This window comes from Capra hircus, chromosome 8, assembly GCF_001704415.2.
Source record: "Capra hircus breed San Clemente chromosome 8, ASM170441v1, whole genome shotgun sequence".
NCBI classification, from domain to species: domain Eukaryota; kingdom Metazoa; phylum Chordata; class Mammalia; order Artiodactyla; family Bovidae; genus Capra; species Capra hircus.
The window spans coordinates 20,978,558-21,005,678 of record NC_030815.1 but is presented as its reverse complement, the minus strand read 5'-3'; the positions used below and the strand labels follow the sequence as shown (position 1 = coordinate 21,005,678).

The following is a 27,121-nucleotide window of genomic DNA, read 5'->3' as shown; positions in this document are numbered from 1 at the left end:
ATATAATTCATATACCAGTGCAATTTAGCCATTTAATATGTACAATTCAATGGTTTTTAGTAGATTCAGAAAAATGCGCAAATTTCACTACTGATTTTATAATGTCTTTATCACCCCTGAAAGAAATGAACCCATCAGAAGTCATTCCCCATACTTGCCTTCTGCAAGCCTCTGGCAACTGCTAATCTGCTTTGTCTCTATAGATTTGGCTATTTTCTCATATCTTATAAATGAATTCACATATGATCTTTTATGACTGTCTTCTCTTCCTTAGCGTAGTATTTTCAAGGTTTATCTATGCTGTATCATGCATTTGCATTTCATTTTGTTTTATTGCTGAGTAGTTTTCTATTGCATGGATATATCACATTTATCCTTTTATCAGATATGGACATTTGGGTTGTTTCTGACTGTTGGCTATTTTGTATTGTTTTTAATTGAGGCAATATTGGTTTATAATATTATATAAGCTTCAAATGTAAAATACTATATTTCTGTTTCTAAAGACCCTACAGCGTGCTGACCATCAAAAATTTAGTTTTCATCCATCACAGTACAGCTGATCCTCTTCACACATTTTGCACTGCCCTGAATGGCAGAAAGTGAAGAAGAACGAAAGAGCCTCTTGATGAAAATGAAAGAGGAGAGTAGAAAAGTTGGCTTAAAGTTCAACATTCAGAAAACTAAGATCATGACATCTGGTCCCATCACTCATGGCAAATAGATGGGGAAACAATGGAAACAGTGTCAGACTTCATTTTGGGGGGCTCCATAATCTCTACAGATGGTGATTGCAGAAATGAAATTAAAAGACACTTACTCCTTGGAAGGAAAGTTATGACCAACCTAGACAGCATATTAAAAAGCAGAGACATTACTTTGCCAACAAAGGTCTGTCTAATCAAGGCTATGGTTTTTCCAGTAGTCATGTATGGATGTGAGAGCTGGACTATAAAGAAAGCTGAGCACCGAAGAATTGATGCTTTTGAACTGTGGTGTTGGAGAAGACTCTTGAGAGTCCCTTGGACTGCAAGGAGATCCAACTCATCCATCCTAAAGGAGATCAGTCCCAGGTGTTCATTGGAAAGTCTGATGTTGAAGGTGAAACTCCAGTACTTTGGTCACCTGATGCAAAGAACTGACTCATTTGAAAAAACCCTGATGCTGGGAAAGACTGAGGGCAGGAGGAGAGGGGATGACAGAGGATGAGATGGTTGGATGGCATCACCGACTCAATGGACATGAGTTTGAGTGAGCTCCAGGAGTTGGTGTTGGACAGGGAGGCCTGGCGTGCCACAGTCCATGGGGTCACAAAGAGTTGGACATGACTGAGCGACTGAACTGAACTGAGCCTCTTCCCCTCTGTTGACCATTATTATGGGCTCTGTATTGGTGTATTTGTTTTTGTTTAATTTGTTCATTCATTTTGGATTACCTGTTCTTTATATTCCACACAAGTCAAATCATGTGGTATTTTTTCTTTTTTCTTAGTTGGAATTGATTTACAATATTACTTTTAGGTATACAACATAGTGATTCAGTATTTTTTTACAGATTATACTCCTTAAAGTTATCACAAGATAATGGCTATAATTCCCTGTACTATACAACATAGTTTGTTGCTTATCTGTTTTATACATAGTAGTTTGCTTTTTCTAGTCCCTCACCCCTAATTTGCCCCTGCCCTCTGCCTTCTCCCCTCTACCATTTGACAACCTAAAGCTTGTCTTCTGTGTCTGTGAGTCTATTACTGTTTTGCACATACATGTTTGTTTTATTTTTAGATTCCTGCCATAAGTGATATCATACATTATTTGTCTTTCTCTGACTTATTTCAGTAAGAATAATATTCTCTAGGACTAGCTACTTTGCTGCCAAATGACAGTATTTCATTCTTTTTATGGCTGAGTAATATTTCATTTTATAGATTCCATATAATCGCATTCTCTTTATCTTCTCAAATGTTGATGGACACTTAAATTTTTTTAGATATTTATACTGACCACTCAAAATTGATAATAGCTAAGATTCTGCAACATCTGTTGGAAATTAAGAATATTTCATTTCAAATTAAAAATAATCAAGATAAATAAAATAGGAAAAAAAAATTAAAAAATAAAAATAATCAAGAGTTCTCCATATTCCAGACACTTTTATCTTCCTGCTTGCAGAAACTAATACTCTCATACACAACTCCTGTCTTTCCACCTTATTATTTAGTCTGTTACATAATTTTGAAATGTTTGATTTTAGCCACATATTTTTGTTCTGGAATATAGATAACTATTTTAAAGAAGGTAGTACGGGGAAGGTCAGCGTGTGAAGGAGCCGGTGGTAAGGCGGGTCTCCCCGCTGTTACCGAGGAGCGACGGCCGAGCAGACTACCTCGGCCGGAGGCGGCGGCGGCGGGGAGAAGCAGACGGGCAGTTTGCTGCGACACCATGGAGGGCGGCGGGGGTAGTGGCAACAAAACCACTGGGGGGTTGGCCGGCTTTTTCGGAGCCGCCGGAGCAGGCTACTCGGACGCGGATTTGGCTGGAGTCCCGCTAACTGGTATGAACCCTCTGTCTCCTTATTTAAATGTGGACCCACGGTATCTCGTGCAGGATACAGATGAGTTTATTTTACCAACTGGAGCTAATAAAACCCGGGGCCGATTTGAACTGGCCTTCTTTACCATTGGAGGATGTTGTATGACAGGGGCCGCATTTGGGGCAATGAATGGTCTACGGCTAGGATTGAAGGAAACCCAGAACATGGCCTGGTCCAAACCAAGAAATGTACAGATCTTGAATATGGTGACTAGGCAAGGGGCACTTTGGGCTAATACCCTAGGTTCTCTGGCTTTGCTTTATAGTGCATTTGGTGTCATCATTGAGAAGACAAGAGGTGCAGAAGATGACCTTAACACAGTAGCAGCTGGAACCATGACAGGCATGTTGTATAAATGTACAGGCGGCCTTCGAGGGGCAGCACGAGGCGGTCTAGCAGGACTAACGCTTACGAGCCTCTACGCTCTGTACAGTAACTGGGAGACATGAAGGGCTCTGTGCTGCAGCAGTCACTCTGAAGATTCTGCTAGTTTACAAACGGAGGACACTTAGTAGTCACCCTGATCAGTTTATAAGTCAGTCTGGAGGCATTTACTCTTCTACCACTAATTTGAAAAACTAGAGATTCCAATTTGCTGTGATGAAGAACATGGATGGTTGACCAGGACTGGCACTCCTTCCAGCCATTACTGAGTTGAAGACAAAACACCCCTTGGCGGCTGAGTGATGTGGTTCTCTTAAGAAGACCTTGCACCTGTTTTTGCTCCTACCCACTTCTGGAAAACCACTTAATCCCAGAATGCAGGCCTGCTTGTCAATACTGTACCAGCCACATTTGTTCATTTAATGATCCAAGACTGTAATATTGGTCTGTATTCCCAATAAAGGGTGAAAATAGAAAAAAAATAAAAAATAAAAAAATAAAGAAGGTAGTATGAGGGACTCAAATATCAAAAAGCAACAAGTTAGAGAAAAATATAGGAAAGATACTCTACTGGAAATTTACATCAAAATAATTTTTGCCAGAACCAACTGAATTCATCTTAGCAAATTCCTACATGGCATAGCAAGAAAATATTGAAAAATATACTTAGTAACATTTCTTTTCTGTTGTGATTTTCATATATGAGAAATAAATATATTTTAAATAAAATCAGAAATTAGAATTTAAAATGATTCATACTGGTAATATATCTTTACAGGAGAAATACTTGCAAAAAGTACCTAGCATGGTCTCTATTATTTTATTATCTAAGACAACATATGGAAGTTAATTTTTAATTGCTTAAGAATTCCAAACATGAGGACATGAAAGCAGTTTTTATCCATTTTGATAAAAGCATATTTCATCTAAACACAAAAATATAAAATAGAGCTTTTACATTTCTTTGTCATCAAAATTATTTTTTCTTACATATTTATTTAATGTGAATTTAAAAATGGAAGAAAAAATATAATTTTATATGTATGGATATTTTGGATATTTTATTTAATTAACATTATGCTATTAGATATTAAACCCGAGTGATTTAAAATATTTGGCTTATAATCTGTGTCAGTTCAGTTCAGTCATGCAGTCCTGTTTTACTCTTTGTGACCCCATGGACTGTGGCATGCCAGGCTTCCCTGTCCATGACCAACTCCCAGAGTCTACTCAAGCAAATGTCCATTGAGTCGGATATGCCATCCAACCATCTCATCATCTGCCGCCCCCTTCTCCTCTTGCCTTCAATCTTTCCCAGCATCAGGGTCTTTTCAAATGAGTCGGTTCTTTGCATCAGAGGTCCAAAGCATTGGAGTTTCAGCTTCAGCATCAGTCCTTCCAATGAATACTCAGAACAGATTTCCTTTAGGACGGACTGGTTGGATCCCCTTGCAGTCCAAGGGACTCTCAAGAGTCTTCTCCAACACCACAGTACAAAAGCATCAATTTTTCGGTGCTCAGCTTTCTTTATACTCCAACCCTCACATCCATACATGACTACTGGAAAAACCAAAGCTTCGACTAGACAGACCTTTGTTGGCAAAGTAACGTCTCTGCTTATTAATATGCTGTCTACATTAGTCATAACTTTTCTTCCAAGGAGCAAGCATCTTTTAATTTCGTGGCTACAGTCATCATCTGCAGTGATTTTGGAGCTCAAAAAAATAGTCTCTTACTGTTTCCATTGTTTCCCCATCTATTTGCCATGAAGTGATGGGACTGAATGCCATGATCTTAGTTTTCTGAATGCTGAGCTTTAAGCCAAATTTTTCACTCTCCTCTTTCACTTTCATCAAGAGGCTCTTTAGTTCTTCACTTTCTGCCATAAGGGTGGTGTCATCTGTGTATCTGAGGTTACTGATATTTCTCCCGGAAATCTTGATTCCAGCTTGTGCTTCTTCCAGCCCGGCATTTTGCATGATGTACTGTGCATATAAGTTAAATAAACAGCCTTGAGGTATTCCTTTCCTGATGCCGAACCAGTCTCTTGTTCCATGTCCAGTTCTAAGTGTTGTTTCTTGACCTACATACAGATTTCTCAGGAGGCTGGTCAGGGGGTCTGGTATTCCATCTCTTGAAGAATTTTCCACAGTTTCTTGTGATCCACACACTTAAAGGCTTTGGCATAGTCAATAAAGCAAAAGTAGATGTTTTTCTGGAACTCTTTTCCTTTTTTGAAGATCCAGCAGAAGTTGGCAATTTGATCTCTGGTTCCTCTGCCTTTTCTAAATCCAGCTGGAACATCTGGAAGTTCACGGTTCATGTACTGTTGAAGACTGACTTGGAAAATTTTGACCATTACTTTGCTAGCGTGTGAGATGAGTGCAATTGGCATTGCCTTCCTTTGGGATTGGAATGAAAACTGACTTTTCCAGTCCTGTGGCCACTGCTGAATTTTCCAAATTTGCTGGCATAGTGAGTGTAGCACTTTTGCAGCATCATCTTTTAGGATTTGAAATAGCTCAACTGGAATTCCATCACCTCACTAGCTTTATTAATACTGATGCTTCCTAAGGTCCACTTGACTTCACATTTCAGGATGTCTGGCTCTAGGTGACTGATCACACCATCATGGTTATCTGGGTCATGAAGATCTTTTTTGTATAGTTCTTCTGTGCATTCTTGCTACATCTTCTTAATATCTTCTGCTTCTGGTTAGATCCATACCATTTCTGTCCTTTGCTGAGCCCATCTTTGCATGAAATGTTCCCTTGGTATCTCTAATTTTCTTGAAGAGATCTCTAGTCTTTCCCATTCTGTTGTTTTCCTCTATTTCTTTGCATTGATCACTGAGGAAGGTTTTCTTATCTCTCCTTGCTATTCTTTGGAACTCTGCATTCAAATGGGTATATCTTTCTTTTTCTCCTTTGCCTTTAGCTTCTCTTCTTTTCTCAGCTATTTGTAAGGCCTCCTCAGACAACCATTTTGCCTTTTAGTATTTCTTTTTCTTGGAGATGGTCTTGATCACTGCTTCCTGTACAATGCCATGAACCTCCATCCACAGTTCTTCAGGCACTCTGTCTATCAGATCTTATCCCTTGAATCTATTTCTCACTTCCACTGTATAATCGTAAGGGATTTGATTTAGCTCATACCTGAATGGTCTGGTGGTTTTTCCCTACTTTCTTCAATTTTAGTCTGAATTTGGCAATAAGGAGTTCATGATCTGTGCCACAGTCAGCCCCTGGTCTTGTTTTTGCTACTGTATAGAGCGTCTCCATCTGTGGCTACAAAGAATATAATCAATCTGATTTCGGTATTGACCATCTGGTGATATCCATATATAGAGTCTTTTCTTGTGTTGTTGAAAGAGGGTGTTTGCTATGACCAGTGTGTTTTCCTGGCAAAATTCTGTTAGCCTTTGCCCGGCTTTGTTCCACACTCCAAGGCCAAATTTGCCTGTGACTCCAGGTGTTTCTTGACCTCCTGCTTTTGCATTCCAGTCCCCTATAATGAAGAGGACATCTTTTTGGGGTGTTAGTTCTAGAAGGTTTTATAGGTCTTCACAGAACCGTTCTGTGTAACTCATACCAAAAACTTGAAGTGAATGAGAAATTTCCATAATTGTTCACTGGAATGATATTATTATGAATGAGTTTAGCAAATTAAAAAATAAAATCTCAAACTTAACATGCAGAAACTAAAATTCTGGTTTGGAGGCTCTCCAAAGCCTTCCTCTTCCCAAATGTCATGACTAAAGGATTCCCATCTAGCCTCCATCCACAAACTGAAGGCCTTGATGGAAGCAAATGGAAAACAGAAATAGATAATAGCTCTGGTTAGACAGATTCATGCATGAGGTATAAAGCAAAGGGAAAAGACTGGATTATTTCTAAGAAAATCTTTAGACCCCCAACTCCAGATGAACTTTCTTGGACAAAACACTATAACAAAACAAAATGCTAAGCTTAGTAGCTATATGCAACACTAGATCCCAAAACTATTTTGACCAACAGAAATTTGTATTTCCTTGACAGCAACGTTTCTAACATTACAACTTATTTTAATTTGTATTTTCTGCACTGTTGGCTAATTAACAAAGTTAAAACATGAAGCATTTGGTAAACCTGTAATGGCACAAAATGACTGATGCCCTCTGTCCTTTCTCTGGATTGAATTTCCTGTTGTATTTTGGGAAAAGTAGTGAGTGTGCTGGATAAGTAACTAGTGCACTCTGATGTGAAAATTATGGAGAAATATATTAAAGGGTTGAATGGAGCATTGTCACAAATTACCTAATCTAGTCTTCTGGCACAAAATAAGCAGCCTGCTTTGCACACATTTGGAAGGTTTTAAAAACAAATCAATATAAGACATACACTTAGGACTATGCTAAAAAGAGCCACTGATCCACGCTCACTGCTCCTCCACTGCCCATTATGGAGAGCTGCCATATCCAAAGCACCTTCCAGCTGTTGGAGGAACCCTCCAGAGGAGTGCGTGCACATGCAGACACCCTCAGTCAGATAATTACCTGGATTAAGACTCCAGAATTGAACAGAGTTTAATCAAGGACCCTGTGAAATTGTGACAGCACCAGTTTCCTGGGCTTGCCATCCTTTTCCATGGATGGTGAGTTGCCAAACAAAATCAAAGAAGTCTTAATTACAAGGATAAAAGGCAAAGTCAAAAGGGAATGAGAGAAGCTGTCCTTTGTGACAGAGATGAACCGGCACCAATCCCAACAAACTTAGCTCTGCTGTGTGTGGAGAGACCACAGTGCATCTCAGCTAAACACCATCAACATGCCTGACAATTCCCAGGACTGAATAAAGAGCTATGCCAGTATATTTAAGGTCAGGGCTAATACTGAAAGTTTTTATGATGCAATGATGTATGTGAACTTTTTAAGAAATATTTGGGCTGTTAGAAAAAAAGCCCATGCCACTCCAGCTGTTACTAAGAAAGCATGAATCAGCTTACATATCAACTAAAATCATTATTTGAAATAAATCCCCACATAATGGAAAGCCTTTTTTTTACTTTCTTGCTTCCTTGAATTTGAATCACAAATAGAAGTGATTATAAAAATGATGCATTCCATAAATATGTCAATATCTCCTAAAGTCCACTCAACTACAACACTACTTCGCCGACTAAGGTCCATCTAGTCAAGGCTATGGTTTTTCCAGTGGTCATGTATGGATGTGAGAGTTGGATTGTGAAGAAGGCTGAGCACCAAAAAATTGATGCTTTTGAAATGTGGTGTTGGAGAAGACTCTTGAGAGTCCCTTGGACTGCAAGGAGATACAACCAGTCCATTTTGAAGATCAGCCCTGGCTGTTCTTTGGAAGGACTGATGCTAAAGCTGAAACTCCAGTGCTTTGGCCACCTCATGTGAAGAGTTTACTCATTGGAAAAGACTCTGATGCTGGGAGGGATTGGGGGCAGGAGGAGAAGGGGACGACTGAGGATGAGATGGCTGGATGGCATCACTGACTCGATGGACGTGAGTCTGAGTGAACTCCAGGAGTTGGTGATGGACAGGGAGGCCTGGCGTGCTGCGATTCATGGGGTCGCAAAGAGTTGGACACGACTGAGCAACTGAACTGAACGGAATGTTCTTTTCAGTTAAGTTGCTCCTAAGCCTTTCCACAGTTCTGTATGTCTATACTTGATCTTGTGATGTGCAGGACCTTATATTGATTTCTATTAGTTTTATTTTCATAAAATTTGACCTGCTATCAATATTATAAGTATCATCGATGAATCATTACTTCAGTTCACTTCATTCGCTCAGTCATATCCAATTCTTTGTGACCCCATGGACTGTAGCACGTCAGGCTTCCCTGTCCATTACCAACTCCCAGAGCTTACTCAAACTCATGTCCATTGAGTTGGTGATGCCATCCAACCATCTTATCCTCTGTCGTCCCCTTCTCCTCCCACCTTCAATCTTTCCCAGCATCAGGGTCTTTTCAAATGAGTCAGTTCTTCACATCAGGTGGCCAAAGTATTGGAGTTTCAGCTTCAGCATCAGTCCTTCCAATGTATATTCAGGACTGATTTCCTTTAGGATTAACTCGTTGGATCTCCTTGAAGTCCAAGGGACTCTCAAAAGTTTTTATCAACACCACAGTTCAAAAGCATCAATTCTTTGGCACTCAGCTTTCTTTATAGTCCAACTCTCACATCCATACATGACTACTGGAAAAACCAAAGCTTTTTTTTTTTTTTTGCAAGTAAAACAAAGTACATTATACATTTATATTCAGGGGACACAACTGCAGTTATGTTGAATCAGTCCAGTGTACTTTAATTTCCTTTTCTCACTGCAAACTGCTCAAACCCTATCAGCTATATTTTGCTCTATGGGAACAAAGACCACAGATTTTAACATAGGTCCTTCAGAGGTTATCATGATAGTTTCAGGAGATTAGGCTATTTCCCAGCTGGGGAAGATAGGGAATACAAATGTGTTTTTTCCCTTTGGTTTCTCTTCCTGGAATTGGTACTGTTTCCTCCCCTGTGCTCTCCTGGCCCCTAGAGAGTTCAGCAAAGTAATGTCTCTGCTTTTTAATATGCTGTCTGGGTTGTCATAACTTTTCTTTCAAGGAGCAAGCATCTTTTAATTTTATGGCTGTAATCACCATCTGCAGTGATTTGGGAGCTCAAAAAAATAAAGTCTGTCACTGTTTCCATGGTTTCCCCATTTGCCATGAAGTGATGGGACCAGATGCCATGATCTTCGTTTTCTGAATGTTGAGCTTTAAGCCGACTTTTTTACTCTCCTCTTTCACTTTCATCTAGAGGCTCTTTAGTTCTTCTTCGCTTTCTGCCATAAGGGTGGTGTCATCTGTGTATCTGAGGTTACCCATATTTCTCCCGGCAATCTTGATTCCAGCTTGTGCTTCCTCCAGCCCAGCATTTCTCATGATGTACTCTGCATATAAGTTAAATAAACAGGGTGACAATACACAGCCTTGAGGTGCTCCTTTCCCGATGTGGAACCAGTCTGTTGTTCCATGTCCAGTTCTAACTCTTGCTTCCTGACCCGTGTACAGATTTCTCAGGAGACAGGTCAGGTGGTCTGGTATTCCCATCTCTCTCAGAATTTTCCAGTTTCTTGTGATCCACACAGCCATTACTTACTGGTGCTAATTAACTTGGTTTAACCACTCTGAGGATAGAATATGATAAAAAAAAAAACCATTGTATCCCCTCCCCGAGTCGGACTTATGATAATATGTTTTCACATGTGAATTTCATGTTTTTAAATAATATTTTGTAAATTAAACATAAATTTTTCTGTCTGTTTTCCTATGATTTACCATTATTATAAGCCACAGATGCAAACAGTTCATGGGTAATCAATTTCCCTACAGATTTTCCTTATGTCAATGCTCTATGATTTCTAGTTCTAGGACCTTTATTTTTTGCTACTTTGCTTAGTCCTTCAAATATTTCCTTTTTTTCTTTGTATACTTCCTATATGTTGGCATCTAGAGCTGTGCGTTTTCTTTTTCTCAGGGTTTATACCATGACCCTCATATTTCAAAATGTAGTGAATGATAGATTCTTCTACTTTGGGTTTTTCATTCTTATGATTTAATCATACTTTTTCTTCCATTCACACATCTGGAATGATCTCTGTAGTTTCCATCTGTACACCTCTGTGGACTAAACAGCTAACTCTCTGCCCATATGGCTGTTAATTGCTTTCACCCTGCAAGACCCATCTCTACACAGCATTTTTGCAATTCTTCCTCCTTCTTGCTTTGTTTTCCTTCTATCTCTTCTCCATTTATAATTTGCTGTCTTATTTTTTCACAAGATGAGACACAAAATCTGAATATCACTATTAATGAGAGAAGTTGAATGTGATTAAAATGCTATTCCCGCAAAACCAATGTAAATAAAGTTTTCTATAGTAGTAATATTATCATCAAAAAGACAGGTAATATTTTATATTATGATTATGTTGTAATTATTAGTTCTGTAATAATTATTTGTTAACCATAACAAATTAAGGTATAAAATTAAAGAATTAACTACAAATGACAGATATTACATAAAAAGTGTAACTCTGGCAAGAATGCTGGAGTGGGTTGGTTGCATTTCCTCCTCCAGGGGATTTGCCCAATCCAGGGACTGAACCCATGCCTCATGCATTTCCTGCATTGGCAGGAGGACACTTTATGACTAACACCACCTGGGAAGCCTGCCATGTACTATGTTACAGGTTTATTATTACTTATATAGTGTTTGTTTTGTAACAGATATTTTACATATAATATCTCATGTAATACAGCCATTCTATGAGTCAGGTATTATTGTATCTTCTTTATAGATAAGAAATAAAGTTCAGAGAGGTTAATTACATTGCCTAAACTCACACAGCTAGTAAGAGCTACCACAGGCTCTAGTGTCCATTGCAATGGATTGAGTTTAGGAGCTGGAAGGAAGGATTTTAATAATATTCAAATATTACTAAATATGGTGACCTGTGTAAGGCAGTACTATTCATGAGGTTAAGAAAAAATAATAATGAGTCAAGTTCTATGTGTTTATAAAAGTCTTGCTAAGTTCCAAGGTATTAAGAAGCACTGGAAAGACTACACAAAAGAGCTATACAAAAAAGATCATGACCCAGATAATCATGATGGTGTTATCAGTCACCTAGAGCCAGACATCCTGGAATGTGAAGCCAAGTGGGCCTTAGGAAGCAACACTATGAACAAAGTTAGTGGAGGTGATGGATCCCAATTGAGCTATTTCAAATCCTAAAAGATGACGCTGTCAAAGTGCTACACTCAATATGCCAGCAAATCTGGAAAACTCAGCAGTGGCCACAGGACTGGAAAAGGTCAGTTTCCATTCCAATCCCAAAGAAAGGCAATGCCAAAGAATGCTCAAACTATCAATAATTGCACTCATCTCATACACTAGCAAAGTAATGCTCAAAATTTTCCAAACCAGGCTTCAATAGTACACGAGCTGTGAACTACCAGATGTTCAAGCTGAATTTAGAAAAGGCAGAGAACCAGAGATCAAATTGCCAACATCTGTTGGATCATCAAAAAAGCAAGAGAGTTCCAGAAAAACATCTACGTCATCTTTATTGACTATGCCAAAGTCTTTGAATGCGTGAATCACAACAAACTGTGGAAAAGTCTTTAAGAGATGGGAATACCAGACCACCTGACCTGCCTACTGTGGAATCTATATGCAGGTCAAGAAGCAAAAGTTAAAACTGGACATGGAACAAGAGACTGGTTCCATATCGGGAAAGGAGTACATTAAGGCTGTATATTGTCACCTTGCTTACTTAAATTATATGCAGAGTACTTTATGGGAAATGCTGGGCTGGAGGAAGCACAAGCTGGAATCAAGACTGCTGCGAGAAATATCGATAACTTTAGATATGAGGATGACACCACCCTTATGGCAGAAAGTGAAGAACTAAAGAACCTCTTGATAAAAGTGAAAGAGTAGAGTGAAAAAGTTGTTTTAAAACTCAACATTCAGAAAACTAAGATCTTGGCATCTAGTCCCATCACTTCATGGCCAATAGATGGGGAAACAGTGAAAACAGTGAGAGACTTTATTTCTTTGGGCTTCAAAATCACTGCAGATGGTGACTGTAGCCATGAAATTAAAAGATGCTTGCTCCTTGGAAGAAAAGTTATGAGCAACCTGCTGTTGCTGCTAAGTCGCTTCAGTCGTGTCTGACTCTGTGCAACCCCATAGATGGCAGCCCACCAGGGTCCCCCTTCCCTGGGATTCTCCAGGCAAGAACACTGGAGTGGGTTGCCATTTCCTTCTCCAATGCATGAAAGTGAAAAGTGAAAGTGAAGTCACTCAGTCATGTCCGACTCTTTGCGACCCCATGGACTGCAGCCTACTAGGCTCCTCCATCCATGGGATTTTCCAGGCTAAGTACTGGAATGGGGTGCCATCGCCTTCTCTGTGAGCAACCTAGACAGTATATTAAAAAGCAGAGACATTACTTAGCCAACAAACATCTGTCTAGTCAAAGCTATGGTTTTTCCACTAGTCAGGTATGGATGTGAGAGTTGAACTATAAAGAAAGCTGAGTGCCGAAGAATTGATGCTTTGAACTGTGGTGCTGGAGACTGTTGGAAGTCCCTTGGACTGCAAGGAGATCCAACCAGTCCATCCTAAAAGAAATCAGTCCTGAATATTCTTTGGAAGGACTGATGCTGAAGCTCAAACTCCAATATTTTGGCCACCTGATGTGAAGAACTGACTCATTTGAAAAGACCCTGATGCTGGGAAGGATTGAAGCTGGGAGGAGAAGAGGACAGCAGAGGATAAGATGGTTGGATGGCATCACCGACTCAATGGACATGAGTCTGGGTAAACTCCAGTAGTTGGTGATGGACAGGGAGGCCTGGCATACTGCAGTCCATGGGGTCGCAAAGAGTCAGACAGGACTGAGTTTCTGAACTGAATTAAACTGAAGTGCCAAGTAGTGTGTTCTAAACAGTTCACAATCATTATTATCTTTTTTTCCACACCAAATCTTAGATGTTGAGAAATGGGAACCAAGGAAATTTGATCACTTACTTTCACTAGATTATGCAGCTAGCAAATGAAGAAACCAGAATTCAGACCCTATGACTCCTAAGTCTTGCACTTTTAACTACTGTATTGTGGGAAAATAGTGGATTCAAGACAACCAATGCTGAAGGTGAGATGTCTTATTATTTAGATGAGTATCCTTCTGCTTTGGTCCTCAAAAAGCAGTTACCGTTTTGGGGAATATCAGGTAGTCACTGAAGCCATATTGCTGATATGATCCATTCTGTTTGTGTAGACAAAAGAGATGCTATTTTATTTTTAGAAAAGTACAATAAATCTTTTTGTACTGAGAGATTTATTAAAGCTGACAACACATTTCCAGAGTTGACACACCACCCATTCAACTTCACCTCTAACCTCTTGAGGTAGTATATAATTGAAGCTGAGAATAAAAGGATTTCTTGGGGGAAAAAAAAAAAAAGGATTTCTTGGTATGTGAGTTCAGTTTGAGTGTAGAGGTAGGAAAAGAAATGATGTCAGAAGAGGAGAAAGATTTTGAGTCCTTCCAATTTTGTGTCATCTGAATTGTTTTGTGAATTCTGTTCTGGTCTAGACCTAACAGGGAAAGTCAAAACATTGAGTTTAATTATAATCCAATTAAAAATTAATCAATTATACCCCAATTAAAAATTAATTAGTTTAAAGAAAGAGATTGGGCATCAGAGTGAGTTTCTCAGAAAGTATTTATAATATTTTAGGTAGGAAAAAAAATGAAAGCTAATTATAAATAAAACCTATAAATAAAACTACCTGGTTAAAAACAGAAGAAAATTGCATTTTCTCCTTTTTCAATATGGACATTGAGAAATCCAGCCACCTTATCCCTGGTGAAGGTGCTGGCAGGAGATGACAGCTATGCCACAGCCTGGCGGGGACCAGGGCCCACACTGCTGTAACCATGTGTCTACACATCCATACCATGAGATCTCAGGCATCAAAAGAGGGAGAGTGGGGATTTCTGTATAACCAAGCAGCCTCTGATTGCTATGCCTGGGCAGGAGACACAGGGCCTGCCAAGGGGACCAGAGGCAGAAACTCCCCATTTACTCAGTGATGGCAGGGAGAGTAGGAGATTGCTTAATTCCGTGATTCTGCCCCACCGACTGAGCTGCCCTGGCTGACACGGCCTGAGCAAGCACACGTTTCCTAATTGCTCACTCTTTCCTGTCACCAAGCAATTTCTGTGAGCTCTAATATATCCAGTTATAGTCAGTCATTCTAAAACTTGCTCCAAGGAAGATAGTATGGAGATTCCTTAAAAAACTAGGAAGAAAACTGCCAGATGACCTAACAATCCCAGTATTGGGCATATACTCTGAGAAAACCATAACTGAAAAAAACACATTTACCTCAGTGTTCATTGCAACACTGTTTACAATAGCTAAGGACATGAGAGCAACCTAGATGTCCATCCACAAATGAATGGATAAAGAAGCTGTGGTACATATATACAATGGAATATTACTCAGCCATACAAGGACCACATTTGAGTCAGTTCTACTGAGGTGGATGGACATAGAGCCTATTACATGGAGTGAAGTCAGAAAGAGAATAACAAATATCACATATTAACACATATATATGGAATCAAGAAAGATGGTACTGATGAATCTATTTGCAGGGCAGCAATGGAGATGCAGACACAGAGAACAGACTTGTGAACATGGGGGGAAAAACTGGGTGGGATGAATGAAGAGAGTAGCATGGAAACATATACACTACTATATGTAAAATAAATAGCCAGTGGGAATACGCTGTTTAGTTCAGGGAGCTCAAACTGGTGCTCTATGACAACCTAGAGGGGTGGGATGGGGTGGGCGGTGGGAGGGAGGGCCAAGAGAGGGGGAGACACATTACCCCTATGGCTGATTCATACTGATGTATGGCAGAAACCAACACAATATTGTAAAACAATTATCCTTCAATTAAAAAAAAACAAAAACAAAAAACCTGTCCCCAGAATCCTGAGTATCTAGTTTAAGATCAAGCTTCCTTTTTATAGAGGATACATACAAAGTCCTGGATTTATAATGCAATGTTTTACTATTTATTGTCAGCCACAAGTTCAATATTCTCCATATTATATTTATTTGGTCTACAATTTCACTAGCCTCTTTGATGTTTAAAAACTAACAAGGTTATACATACATGTAATTAGATATGATACATGCTCAAAGAAGTATATAGTGAGAAGTTAAAGTCTCCCACAATCCCACACTCTTGAATCTCTTAGAGCCACTATTAACATTAATGCCACTTGTCCGTAAGTCCAGAAATTGTTTTTGCGGATATAGCTATATATCTCAATTTTAAAACATAAAGAATAATCATATTCACTTTTCTATACCAGGTTTGTTTATTAATTCAAGCTGTAGTTCTATGCTTCATAGATTAATTGTGGTTTTTTCCAATATGGTATTGGGATATTTAAAGAGTGAGAGGGAAAAAACCCTTTTGAAAACTTTTGAAATTAAAGAAGATAGAAAAGTCTATTATAAATTATGTATTTTCTATGTCTCGCTTAACAAATCAGCACGAATTACATAAGGACCCCAAATATTGAATTTTCTGGAAAAACTGAATACTTGTCTTGGAATGGAAAAATACGTAGTCACTAAGGATGGTTAAATGAATTTATGAATAAGAAATACATTTTATCACATCATAGGATGTATTTCATTGATATGAAGCTTTTACTATATTGATTTTAGAAAATAATTTTTATTGTGCATTTGTAGTCTTTTTACCAGCATAGCCATTGACAAAGAAGAATCAAGGAGCAAGATGGGTCATGGAGGGAGAGGAAGAGGAAAAAAGCATAAGGGAAAAGTAGAGGGAGATAAATACTGTTGTGAAATGACCAACTTTCATTTCCTTGTGGGATTCCCTTTATTACTGACAGATATTTCTTTCTGATATAAAAGATTCATGCCAAATAATCCCCATTATAACATTGTCTTCTGAATTTTGACCTGTTTTTGACGAAGCTGATTCCTGAGTCAACTGGGTTCTCATTTGGGGATTATCAGGTATAAGTTAGCAGAAAACAAAATGCTAAGATGAAAATTAATGATAACAGAAGATACTTCAAACAATTTAGTTTCAAGGAATTCTCATCTGAAGTGATCACTCATGAAATGAACACCATTAGCTGCTTTGTTTTCAACAACATAGGACACACTATTCAACTGGATATACAAGTGTTAAAAACAGAAACAGGCCAAAATGGAATCACTGATGCTAAGCCCCAGGTCAGTAAAGCAAGACTTAATACTTAACCTAATTATAGTTTCAGGCTCTTCTAAGAAGGTAATCTTAACTATTTAGTCTGGAATTTCCTGGCACTACACCCTTGCCTTCCCCCAAAGGAAGATGACCTTACTGAAATAATCCTCTCTTTTTTTGCCTATGACTTCCCTGTCCCTCCCACTTTAAAAACCTTTCCTTTTCTGCAACTCTTTGAAGCTCCTTCTAAATGGGTAATGGTTTGCCCCAGGGGAAGGGATCTATGCTTTGCTCTTTCTGTTCCTGTGACATTGCATGACCCATCAAACTCACCTAAAATAATACTCTTAGTTTATCGGCCATTCATAGTCCTGTTGCAGACAACAACTAATATAGAGGTTCACATTGGCACTGTGACTCCATTTTGACTACTTAACATAGTTTAACATAGCTTAAATCCAGTAAGTTTCACACAAGATGACCAGGAGTCATAACACAAATCACATCATAACAAGTACAGAGCACTTAATTCTTGTTAAAGGCAGTAGACTGAGGATGTACAGGAAAAGCTATATTTATTGTGGATATTTCATAACTGAGGTCATGATTCCTATCTCCAAGGCTTACCATGCTGGAACTGGATTGCTTTACTCATTATGTTAATGCAAAGGATGAGTTCATTTCTTAAATCTTTAAGTATCTCTTTCTTTTAAAGTCATAAAACTAAATTAAGCTCAAAGTCTAATTGCCTGAAAAATGTTAATCCCTTTGCTTGCAATTTTTTATACTTCTCAAAAAAATATGCTTAATGTTCAAGTTCAGCCCATTCAAATGATTTCAGCCCATTTCAATTCATGAGCACATATTCTAACCAGAATATAGCATCTCCTTGGTACTGGTTTTAGGGAAATACTTTCAGATTCTTCTTTGGGTATTCTAGAAAGGGTTTTTATTTGAGAGAGTGTGTTTCAAAAGAATGTGTTTGACCTGAGGCATACCTGAAATGGAATAACACAGACATGAGTCAAAATAACCTATTCTGTTACCTAAAACATTTTCCCAAATCTCCCACTGGTAAAATAATATTTTGGTTCTGAAAACTAGGTCCACTCTGGTGGGAAAAGGCAGAGTCACAAGATCATTGCTCCTGCATTTCCTAAAATCTTGAGATTTTGTCACGTTTTTCCCAATTGAGAACACAAGTTAAAATGACTTAAAAATAGAAAATAGTGAAAACTTTTTGTTTTAGATATGATACAAATATTTAAAAACTTTATTGTGTTTTAGATTTGGGTCATACACACAAAAAATTAAACCCTTTTATAATGTTTGTCTCTCTAAAACAAAGTGGTTATATTTTGGTTAACCTTATATTGACCATGGGCATGATGGGAATCTGAATTTAGGGCTGCTCTTAGAACACTTGCCACCCTTGGGCAAGTTGATAAGCCTCAATTTTTCCATGTTTGGGATTCCCTGGTAGCTCAGATGGTAAAGAATCTGCCTGCAGTACAGGAGACCTCGGTTCAACCTCTGGGTCAGGAAGAGTCCCTGGAGAAGGAAATGGCTACCCACTCCAGTATTCTTGCCTGGAGAATTCCATGGACAGAGGAGCCTGGTAGGCTACAGTCCATAGGTGGTAAAGAGTCAGACACAACCGAGAGACTAACACTTTCACTTTACTTTTTCTCCATGATTACTTCAGAGATTTAAAATGAGTATTAAAATATGATTATATATAACATAGTAGTTATGTAGAAGAACCTCAACAGAAGCAAATTCCCTTTCACTTTGTGAAAAAAATCCAAGAATCCAAGGACATCATCACCCAGATAACTAATAAAAGAAAAAAATCAGTATGATTATCTGCCCCAGTTTCAAAGCTATGGGTTCCTGAAATGCACTGCAAGACACAGTAAGTTAAGACAGTTGCATTCATCTGTTCAAGCAGCTACCAATTAGCCCCCTTTGCCTACTAGCTAACCTGACTGAAGTAACATAGTATAATGTTTAGAGATTGGCTTTTCAAGACTACCAGTTATGAGTTCAATCATAAATCCACCAATCCACCACTTAAATGCTAAATCACATAAAAGCCACCTTTACTTTCTGAGGCCTAGTTATCTCACCTATAAAATGAGGTAAGTGTCAAGCACGGTGATTTCTACTGTATGTTGTATGCTGTTACATTTCCTTCAAATTTTCTTTCAAAGAAAAAAATTAGTTAACACATGGAGTTTGAAAATAATCTGGGGAAAAAGAAAGAAGAACATTAAACACAGGACATTGACCAGCAAGAGAAAATAAGAGTGTTAATTCTGTAAACATGAATTAGCAAGTGGCAAATAAGACCATCCCCAAGAAAAAGAAATGCAAAAAAGCAAAATGGCTGTCTGAGGAGGCCTTACAAATAACTGAGAAAGGAAGAGAAGTGAAAAGTAAAGGAGTAAAGGAAAGATATACCCATTTGAATGCAGAGTTTCAAAGAATAGCAAAGAGAGATAAGAAAGCCTTCCTCAGCAATCAATGCAAAGAAATAGAGGAAAAAAATAGAATGGGGAAGACTAGAGATCTCTTCAAGAAAATTAGAGATACTAAGAGAATATTTCATGCAAAGATGGGCTCAATAAAGGACAGAAATGTTATGGACCTAACAGAAGCAGAAGATATTAAGATGTGGCAAGAAAACTCAGAAGAACTATATAAAAAAGATCTTCACAACCCAGATAATCACCATGCTGTCATCAGTCACCTAGACCCAGACATCCTGAAATGCAAAGTCAAGTGGGCCTCAGGAAGCATCACTATGAACAAAGCTAGTGGAAGTGATGAAATTCCAGTTGAGTTATTTCAAATCCTAAAAGGTGATGCTGTGAAAGTGCTACACTCAACATGCTAGCAAACCTGGAAAACTCAGCAGTGGCCGCAGGACTGGAAAAGGTCAGTTTTCATTCCAATCCCAAAGAAGGGCAATGCCAAAGAATGCTCAAACTACCGCACAATTGCATTCATCTCACATAATAGTAAAGTAATGCTCAAGATTCTCCAAGCCAGGCTTCAACAGTATGTGAACCATGAACTTGCAGATGTTCCAGCTGGATTTAGAAAAGGCAGAGGAATCAGAGATCAAATTGCCAACATCCACCGGATCTTCAAAAAAGCAAGAGAGTTCCAGAAAAGACATTTACTTCTGCTTTATTGACTATGCCAAAGTTTTTGAATGTGTGGATCACAATAAACTGTGGAAAATTCTGAAAGAGATGGGAATACCAGACCACCTGACCTGCCTCCTGAGAAATCTGCATTCAGGTCAAGAAGCAAGAGTTAGAACTGGACATGGAGCAACAGACTAGTTCCACATCAGAAAAGGAGTATGTCAAGGCTGTATATTATTACCCTGCTTACTTATATGCAGAGTACATCATGAGAAATGCCAGACTGGATGAAGAACAAGCTGAAATCAAGACTGCCGGGAGAAATATCAATAACCTCAGATATGCAGATGACACCACCCTTATGGCAGAAACCAAAGAAGAACTAAAGAGCCTCCTGATGAAAATGAAAGAGGAGAGTGAAAAAGTTTTTTTAAAACTCAACATTCAGAAAACTAAGATCATGGCATCTGGTCCCATCACTTCATGGCAAATAGATGGGGAAACAATAGAAAGAGTGAGAGACTTTATTTTGGGGGGCTCCAAAATCACTGCAGATGGTGACTGCAGCCATGAAATTAATAGATGCTTACTCCTTGGAAGGAAAGTTATGACCAACCCAGACAGCATATTAAAAAGCAGAGATACTACTTTGCCAACAAACATTGGGTAGTCAAACCTATGGGTTTTCCAGTGGTCATGTATGGATGTGAGAGTTGGACTATAAAGAAAGCTGAGCACCAAAGAATTGATGCTTTGAACTGTGGTGTTGGAGAAGACTCTTGAGAGTCCCTTGGACTGCAAGGAGATCCAACCAGTCCATCGTCAAGGAAATCAGTCCTGAATATACATTGGAAGGACTGATGCTGAAACTGAAACTCCAATACTTTGGCCACCCCATGCAAAGAACTGACTCATTTGAAAAGACCCTGATGCTGGGAAAGATTGAAGGTGGGAGGAGAAGAGGGCAACAGACGATGAGATGGTTGAATGGCATCACCAACTCAATGGACATGAGTTTGTGTAAACTCCAGGCATTGATGATGGACAGGGAGGCCTGGCATGCTGCAGTCCATGGGATCACAAAGAGTCAGACATGACTGAACAATGGAACTGAGATAATCCAAAAAACCCCTGTTTCAGAAGAAATATATTTTATCTGCAATTCCAGGTATTACAAAAATGCTATGCCATCCATATGACACCTCAAAATGACAGAGGGGACCACTTATTTACCACAATGAGATTCTTGAATTTGATTTCCACCTGTGGATCAAAGTGCTATCTTTAATCCTAACAGTTCCTGTCACTGAATAAACTTCATTAAATTTTATTGAAAAGCTACCTTCATAGTACAGTGGCCATCCAAAGCTAATAAATACTCTGATATATTTTCCACATTAATTCATGAAATCCATAATGATATGAAATCTAATTAATATATTTTAGACATAAATGTTTATCTTTAAGAATGTTGTGATGGACTAGATTAAATTGTAGATGTTGTTCTGTTAAGAAATTTACAATTTAACCTCTATGTCATCTTTATCCTGAACATTTGGCTTAGTCTCTAGTTGACTAGCTGTCTGCCACCAAAGTAACAGAGTTAAACAGAAGTCATTACTTGTAGATGAGGCTTCAGATTTCATATAAGCAGTACAACTAACTCAGTAAGCCAAAAGAATTCCTCTCCTCCAAAGTAAGGTATGTGCTAAGTGGAACACAGTTCTCTCAGAAAATAATCACCTCTGGGAAATCCCGGGGGATGCATTTCATTCATTGTTTCATAGCCTAGGTTTATTGATTCAGCCTAAGATAGCAAGAAAATTAAAAGATTGGTTTTTTGTACAGAAGACACCATCTACTCAATACTTTTAAGTGAACTAATCTCATTCTTATTCATGGAAGGAAAACACCCACACACTTCTATGAAACCAAAGTCAATAGAAATATTCACATATCCAAAATAAGTATTTTTGTCAATGAGAGATATGCCCAGAGTATTCTTAATGTGAATAACTGCATTTTTTAAAAATTTGACAATGTTTCTTTTGCTAAAATAAATGGAACCGCAGCTCCAAATTCATAAGCTAAAAGCTATGTTTTTCAGAACCTGCCCAAATATTCAGAAGTATGAACTCTAGACCTCTTCAAATATCAAGTGAAAGACATTTATCCTTACTTATAATTGTATAAATAAAAATTTAAAAAGTTATGAAAACAAGGTTTTAACACATTCAGTATTGGCAAGTGAATGGAGAAACTGGCACTTTCATATATTTTTGATCAGAATGTAAACTGGAATTGCTTTGGAGGACATCTTGGCACTATCAATCAGATTAATCTTTTACAGACCTTTAAAGGCAGAATCTTTCCTGTAAGAATTTATTCTATGAATTTACTTGTATATGTGAACATGAAAATGACAACTGTCATATTTGTTTGTAAGAGCAGAACACTGGGGGCTCTAGGAAAAGCCACCACTCAGTGAAAAATGTATGAAAATAAATCTGGCTGCTTTAAGCAAAGTTTTAAATCTGGTTGGGTTAAGCATTCAGTCCCTAGAAGGATCTCAAATGGAGATACCTTCCTATGCGGGCTAGGAGACAGTGAGCTGTATTTCTAACATCAGATGGAAGGAACAATGCCAAATGTGAAGAATGAATAAATGAATTAGCATTTCTTTGGTGCTGACCTGGTAAAGCTATAAAGTGCCTAACACCTGGTGTTCATCTTTCTGACTTCACTGCGTGTAATAGGCTCCAGTTTCATCCACCTCATCAGGATCAGGGGACACATGTACACCCGTGGCTGATTCATGTTGATGGATGGCAAAAACCACCACAATATTGTAAAGTAATTAGGCTTCAATTAAAATACATGAATAAAAAATTTTTAAAGATTTTTAAAAGTTCATAACACCTGGCTATCATGAAAGTCTATTTCTGCCTCTTCTTATCATGCTTATGTTTTACAAATCGTGATTCTAAGCACAGTGATCCCTATAGATATATAGTCTTCTACTCAAAATAATTATCATGGAAATTATCTTTACAATTAATTTTGATTCCACATAGCAATTTATATAGTACACATTAAACTGATACTTTGGAGCTTCCCTCATAGCTCAGCTGGTAAAGAGTCCACCTGCAATGGAGACCCCAGTTCAATTCCTGGGTCAGGAAGATTCCCTGGAGAAGAGATAGGCTACCCACTCCAGTATCCTTGGGCTTCCCTTGTGGCTCAGCTGATAAAGAAACCGCCTGCAATGCGGGAGACCTGGGTTTGGTCCCTGGGTTGGGTAGATCCCCTGGAGACGGGAAAGGCTACCCACTCCAGTATTCTGGCCTCAAGAATGCCATGGACTGTATAGTCCATGTGCTCACAAAGAGTCGGACACGACTGAGCAACTTTTACTTTCATTTTCTTTATTTTTTAAATAAATTTATTCATTTTAATTGGAGGCTAATTACTTTACAATATTGTAGTGGTTTTGCCATACACTGACATGAATCAGCCACAGGTGTACATGTGTTCCCATCCTGAACCCCCCTCCTACCTCCCTCCCCATCCCATCCCTCTGGGTCATCCCAGTACACCAGCCCTGAGCACACTGTCTGATGCATTGAACCTGGACTGGTGATCCATTTCACATATGATAATATACATGTTTTAGTGCCATTCTCCCAAATCATCCCACCCTCACCCTCTCCCACAGAGTCCAAAAGACTGTTCTATACATCTGTGTCTCTCTTCCTGTTTTGCATATAGGGTTATCATTACTATCTTTCTAAATTCTGTATATGTGCATTAGTATACTGTATTGATGATTTTCTTTCTGGCTTACTTCACTCTGTATAATAGGCTCCAGTTTCATCCACCTCATTAGAACTGATTCAAATGTATTCTTTTTAATGGCTGAGTAATATTCCATTGTGTATATGTACCACAGCTTTCTTATCCATTCATCTGCTGGTGGAAATCTAGCTTGCTTCCATGTCCTGGCTAATATAAACAGTGCTTTGATGAACATTGGGGTACATGTGTCTCTTTCAATTCTGGTTTCCTCGGTGTGTAGTCCATGGGGTCGCAAAGAGTCAGACACGACTGAGCCACTTCACTATCACTTTCATTGCAGTTCTATTTCCAGTTTTTTAGGGAATCTTCACACTGTTCTCTATAGCGGCTGTACTAGTTTGCATTCCCATCAACAGTGCACGAGGGTTCCCTTTTCTCCACACCCTCTCCAGCATTTATTCCTTGTAGACTGTTAGATAACAGCCATTCTGACTGACGTGAAATGGTACCTCACTGTGGTTTATATTTGCATTTCTCTGATAATGAGTGATGTTGAACATCTTTTCATGTGTTTGTTAGCCATCTGTATGTCTTCTTTGGAGAAATAGACAATAGTTCTTTGGCCCATTTTTTGAGTGGGTCGTTTATTTTTCTGAAATTGAGCTGCAGGAGTTGCTTGTATATTTTTTAGATTAATTCTTTGTCAGTTGCTTCATTTGCTATTATTTTCTCCCATAATGAAGGCTCTCTTTTCACCTTGTTTATAGTTTCCTTCATTGTACAAAATCTTTTAAGTTTATTTAGATCACATTTATTTATGTTTGTTTTTATTTCCATTACTCTGGGAGGTGGGTAATAGAGGATCCTGCTGTAATTTATGTCGGAGAGTGTTTTGCCTATGTTTTCCTCTAGGAGTTTTATAGTTTCTGGTTTTACATTTAGATCTTTAATCCATTTTGAATTTATTTTTTGTATGGTGTTAGAAAGTGTTCTAGCAGATGACATAATCTTCTACATAGAAAACCCTAAAGACCACCAGAAAATTACTAGAGCTAATCAATGAATATAGTAAAGTTGCAGGATATAAAATTTACATACAGAAATCCCTTGCATCCCTATACACTAACAATGAGAAAACAGAGAAATTAAGGAAACAATTCTATTCACTATTGCAACAAAAAGAATAAAATACTTAGGAATATATCTACCTAAAGATACAAAAGACCTATATATAGAAAACTATAAAACACTGATGAAAGAAATCAAAACAAATAGATGGAGGACACAAATAGATGGAGAAATATACCATGTTCATGGATTGGAAGAATCAATATAGTGAAAAAGAGTATACTACCCAAAGCGATTATAGATTCAATGTAATACCTATCAAGCTACCAATGGTATTTTTCACAGAACTACAACAAATAATTTCACAATTTGTATGGAAATACAAAAAACCTCGAATAGCCAAAGCAATCTTGAGAAAGAAGAATGCAACTGGGGGAATCAACCTGCCTGACTTTAGGCTATACTACAAAGCTACAGTCAACAAGACAGTATGGTACTGGCACAGAGGCAGAAATATACATCAGTGGAACAAGATAGAAAGCCCAGAGATAAATCCACGCACCTATGGACACTTTATCTTTGACAAAGGAGGCAAGACTATACAATGGGGAAAAGAAAATCTCTTTAACAAGTGGTGCTGGGAAAACTGGTCAACCACCTATAAAAGAATGAAACTAGAACACTTTCTAACACCATACACAAAAATAAATTCACTTCCATTTTCAAACTGATATTCACTTAAATGTAAATTTCTCAATGAAATGTAAGTTTTATGGAAGCTAGATTTAGTTTTTTCTAAGTTTGTATCCCCATTCCTAGTACCTGGAGAAAGAACAAGAGACTCATAATAAGCATGCAATATACAAAGAATGATCAAACTACCACACAATTTCACTCATCTCACATGCTAGTAAAGTAATGCTCAAAATTCTCCAAGGAGGTTTCAGCAATACGTGAACCATGAACTTCCAGATGTTCAAGCTGGTTTTAGAAAAGGCAGAGGAACCAGAGATCAAATTGCCAACATCTGCTGGATCATGGAAAAAGAAAAAGAGTTCCAGAAAAACATCTATTTGTGCTTTATTGACTATGCCAAAGCCTTTGACTGTGTGGATCACAATAAACTGTGGAAAATGCTGAAAGAGATGGGAATACCAGACCACCTGACCTACCTCTTAAGAAACCTATATGCAGGTCAGGAAGCAACAGTTAGACCTGGACATGGCATTACAGACTGGTTCCAAATAGGAAAAGGAGTATGTCAAGGCTGTATATTGTCACCTTGCTTATTTAACTTCTATGCAGAGTACATCATGAGAAACACTGGGCTGGAAGAAGCACAAGCTGGAGTCAAGATTACCGGGGGAAATATCAATAACCTCAGATAAGCAGATGATACCACCCTTATGGCAGAAAGTGAAGAGGAACTTAAAAGCCTCTTGATGAAAATGAAATTGGAGAGTGAAAAATTTGGCTTCAAGCTCAACATTCAGAAAACGAAGATCATGGCATCTGGTTCCATCACTTCATGGGAAATAGATGGGGAAACAGTGGGAACAGTGTCAGACTTTATTTGGGGGAGCTCCAAATTCCCTGCAGATGGTGACTGCAGCCATGAAATTAAAAGACACTTACTCCTTGGAAGAAAAGTTATGACCAACCTAGATAGCATATTGAAAAGCAGAGATGTTACTTTGCCAACAAATGTCCATCTAGTCAAGGCTATGGTTTTTCCAGTGGTCATGTATAGATGTGAGACTTGGACTGTGAAGAAAGCTGAGTGCCAGAGAATTGATGCTTTTGAACTGTGGTGTTGGAGAAGACTCTTGAGAGTCCCTTGGACTACAAGGAGATCCAACCAGTCCATTCAGAAGGAGATCAACCCTGGGATTTCTTTGGAGGGAATGATGCTAAAGCTGAAACTCCAGTACTTTGGCCACCTCATGCGAAGAGTTGACTCATTGGAAAAGACTCTGATGCTGGGAGGGATTGTGGGCAGGAGGAGAAGGGGACAACCGAGGATGAGATGGCTGGATGGCATCACTGACTCTATGGATGTGAGTCTGAGTGAACTCCGGAGTTGGTGATGGACAGGGAGGCCTGCGATTCATGGGGTCGCACAGAGTCAGACATGATTGAGCAACTGAACTGAACTGATACATGTGCAAAAAAATCAGTTATCTCTGAGGAAGGTCTTCAGTTGTAACTATTTCTAATATGAACTACATTGTTCTATAAAATAATAATACAACTTTTGTCCAGGATTCACACTTGTCTGTACATTTTCACATATTTAT

The 27,121-nt window shown here is 38.4% G+C and overlaps 1 protein-coding gene across 1 annotated transcript; it reads left to right on the top strand.

The window, feature by feature from the left end:
- Positions 2,313 to 3,446, top strand: LOC108636610 (mitochondrial import inner membrane translocase subunit Tim23-like). The gene has a single exon (XM_018052794.1). The coding sequence runs from the start codon at positions 2,442 to 2,444 to the stop codon at positions 3,039 to 3,041; it is 600 nt and encodes a 199-aa protein (XP_017908283.1). The 5' UTR covers positions 2,313 to 2,441; the 3' UTR covers positions 3,042 to 3,446.

Coding starts and splice junctions, on each gene's coding strand:
- LOC108636610 (XM_018052794.1), top strand. CDS start 2,442: ATGGAGGGCGGCGGGGGTAGTGGCAACAAAACCACTGGGGGGTTGGCC.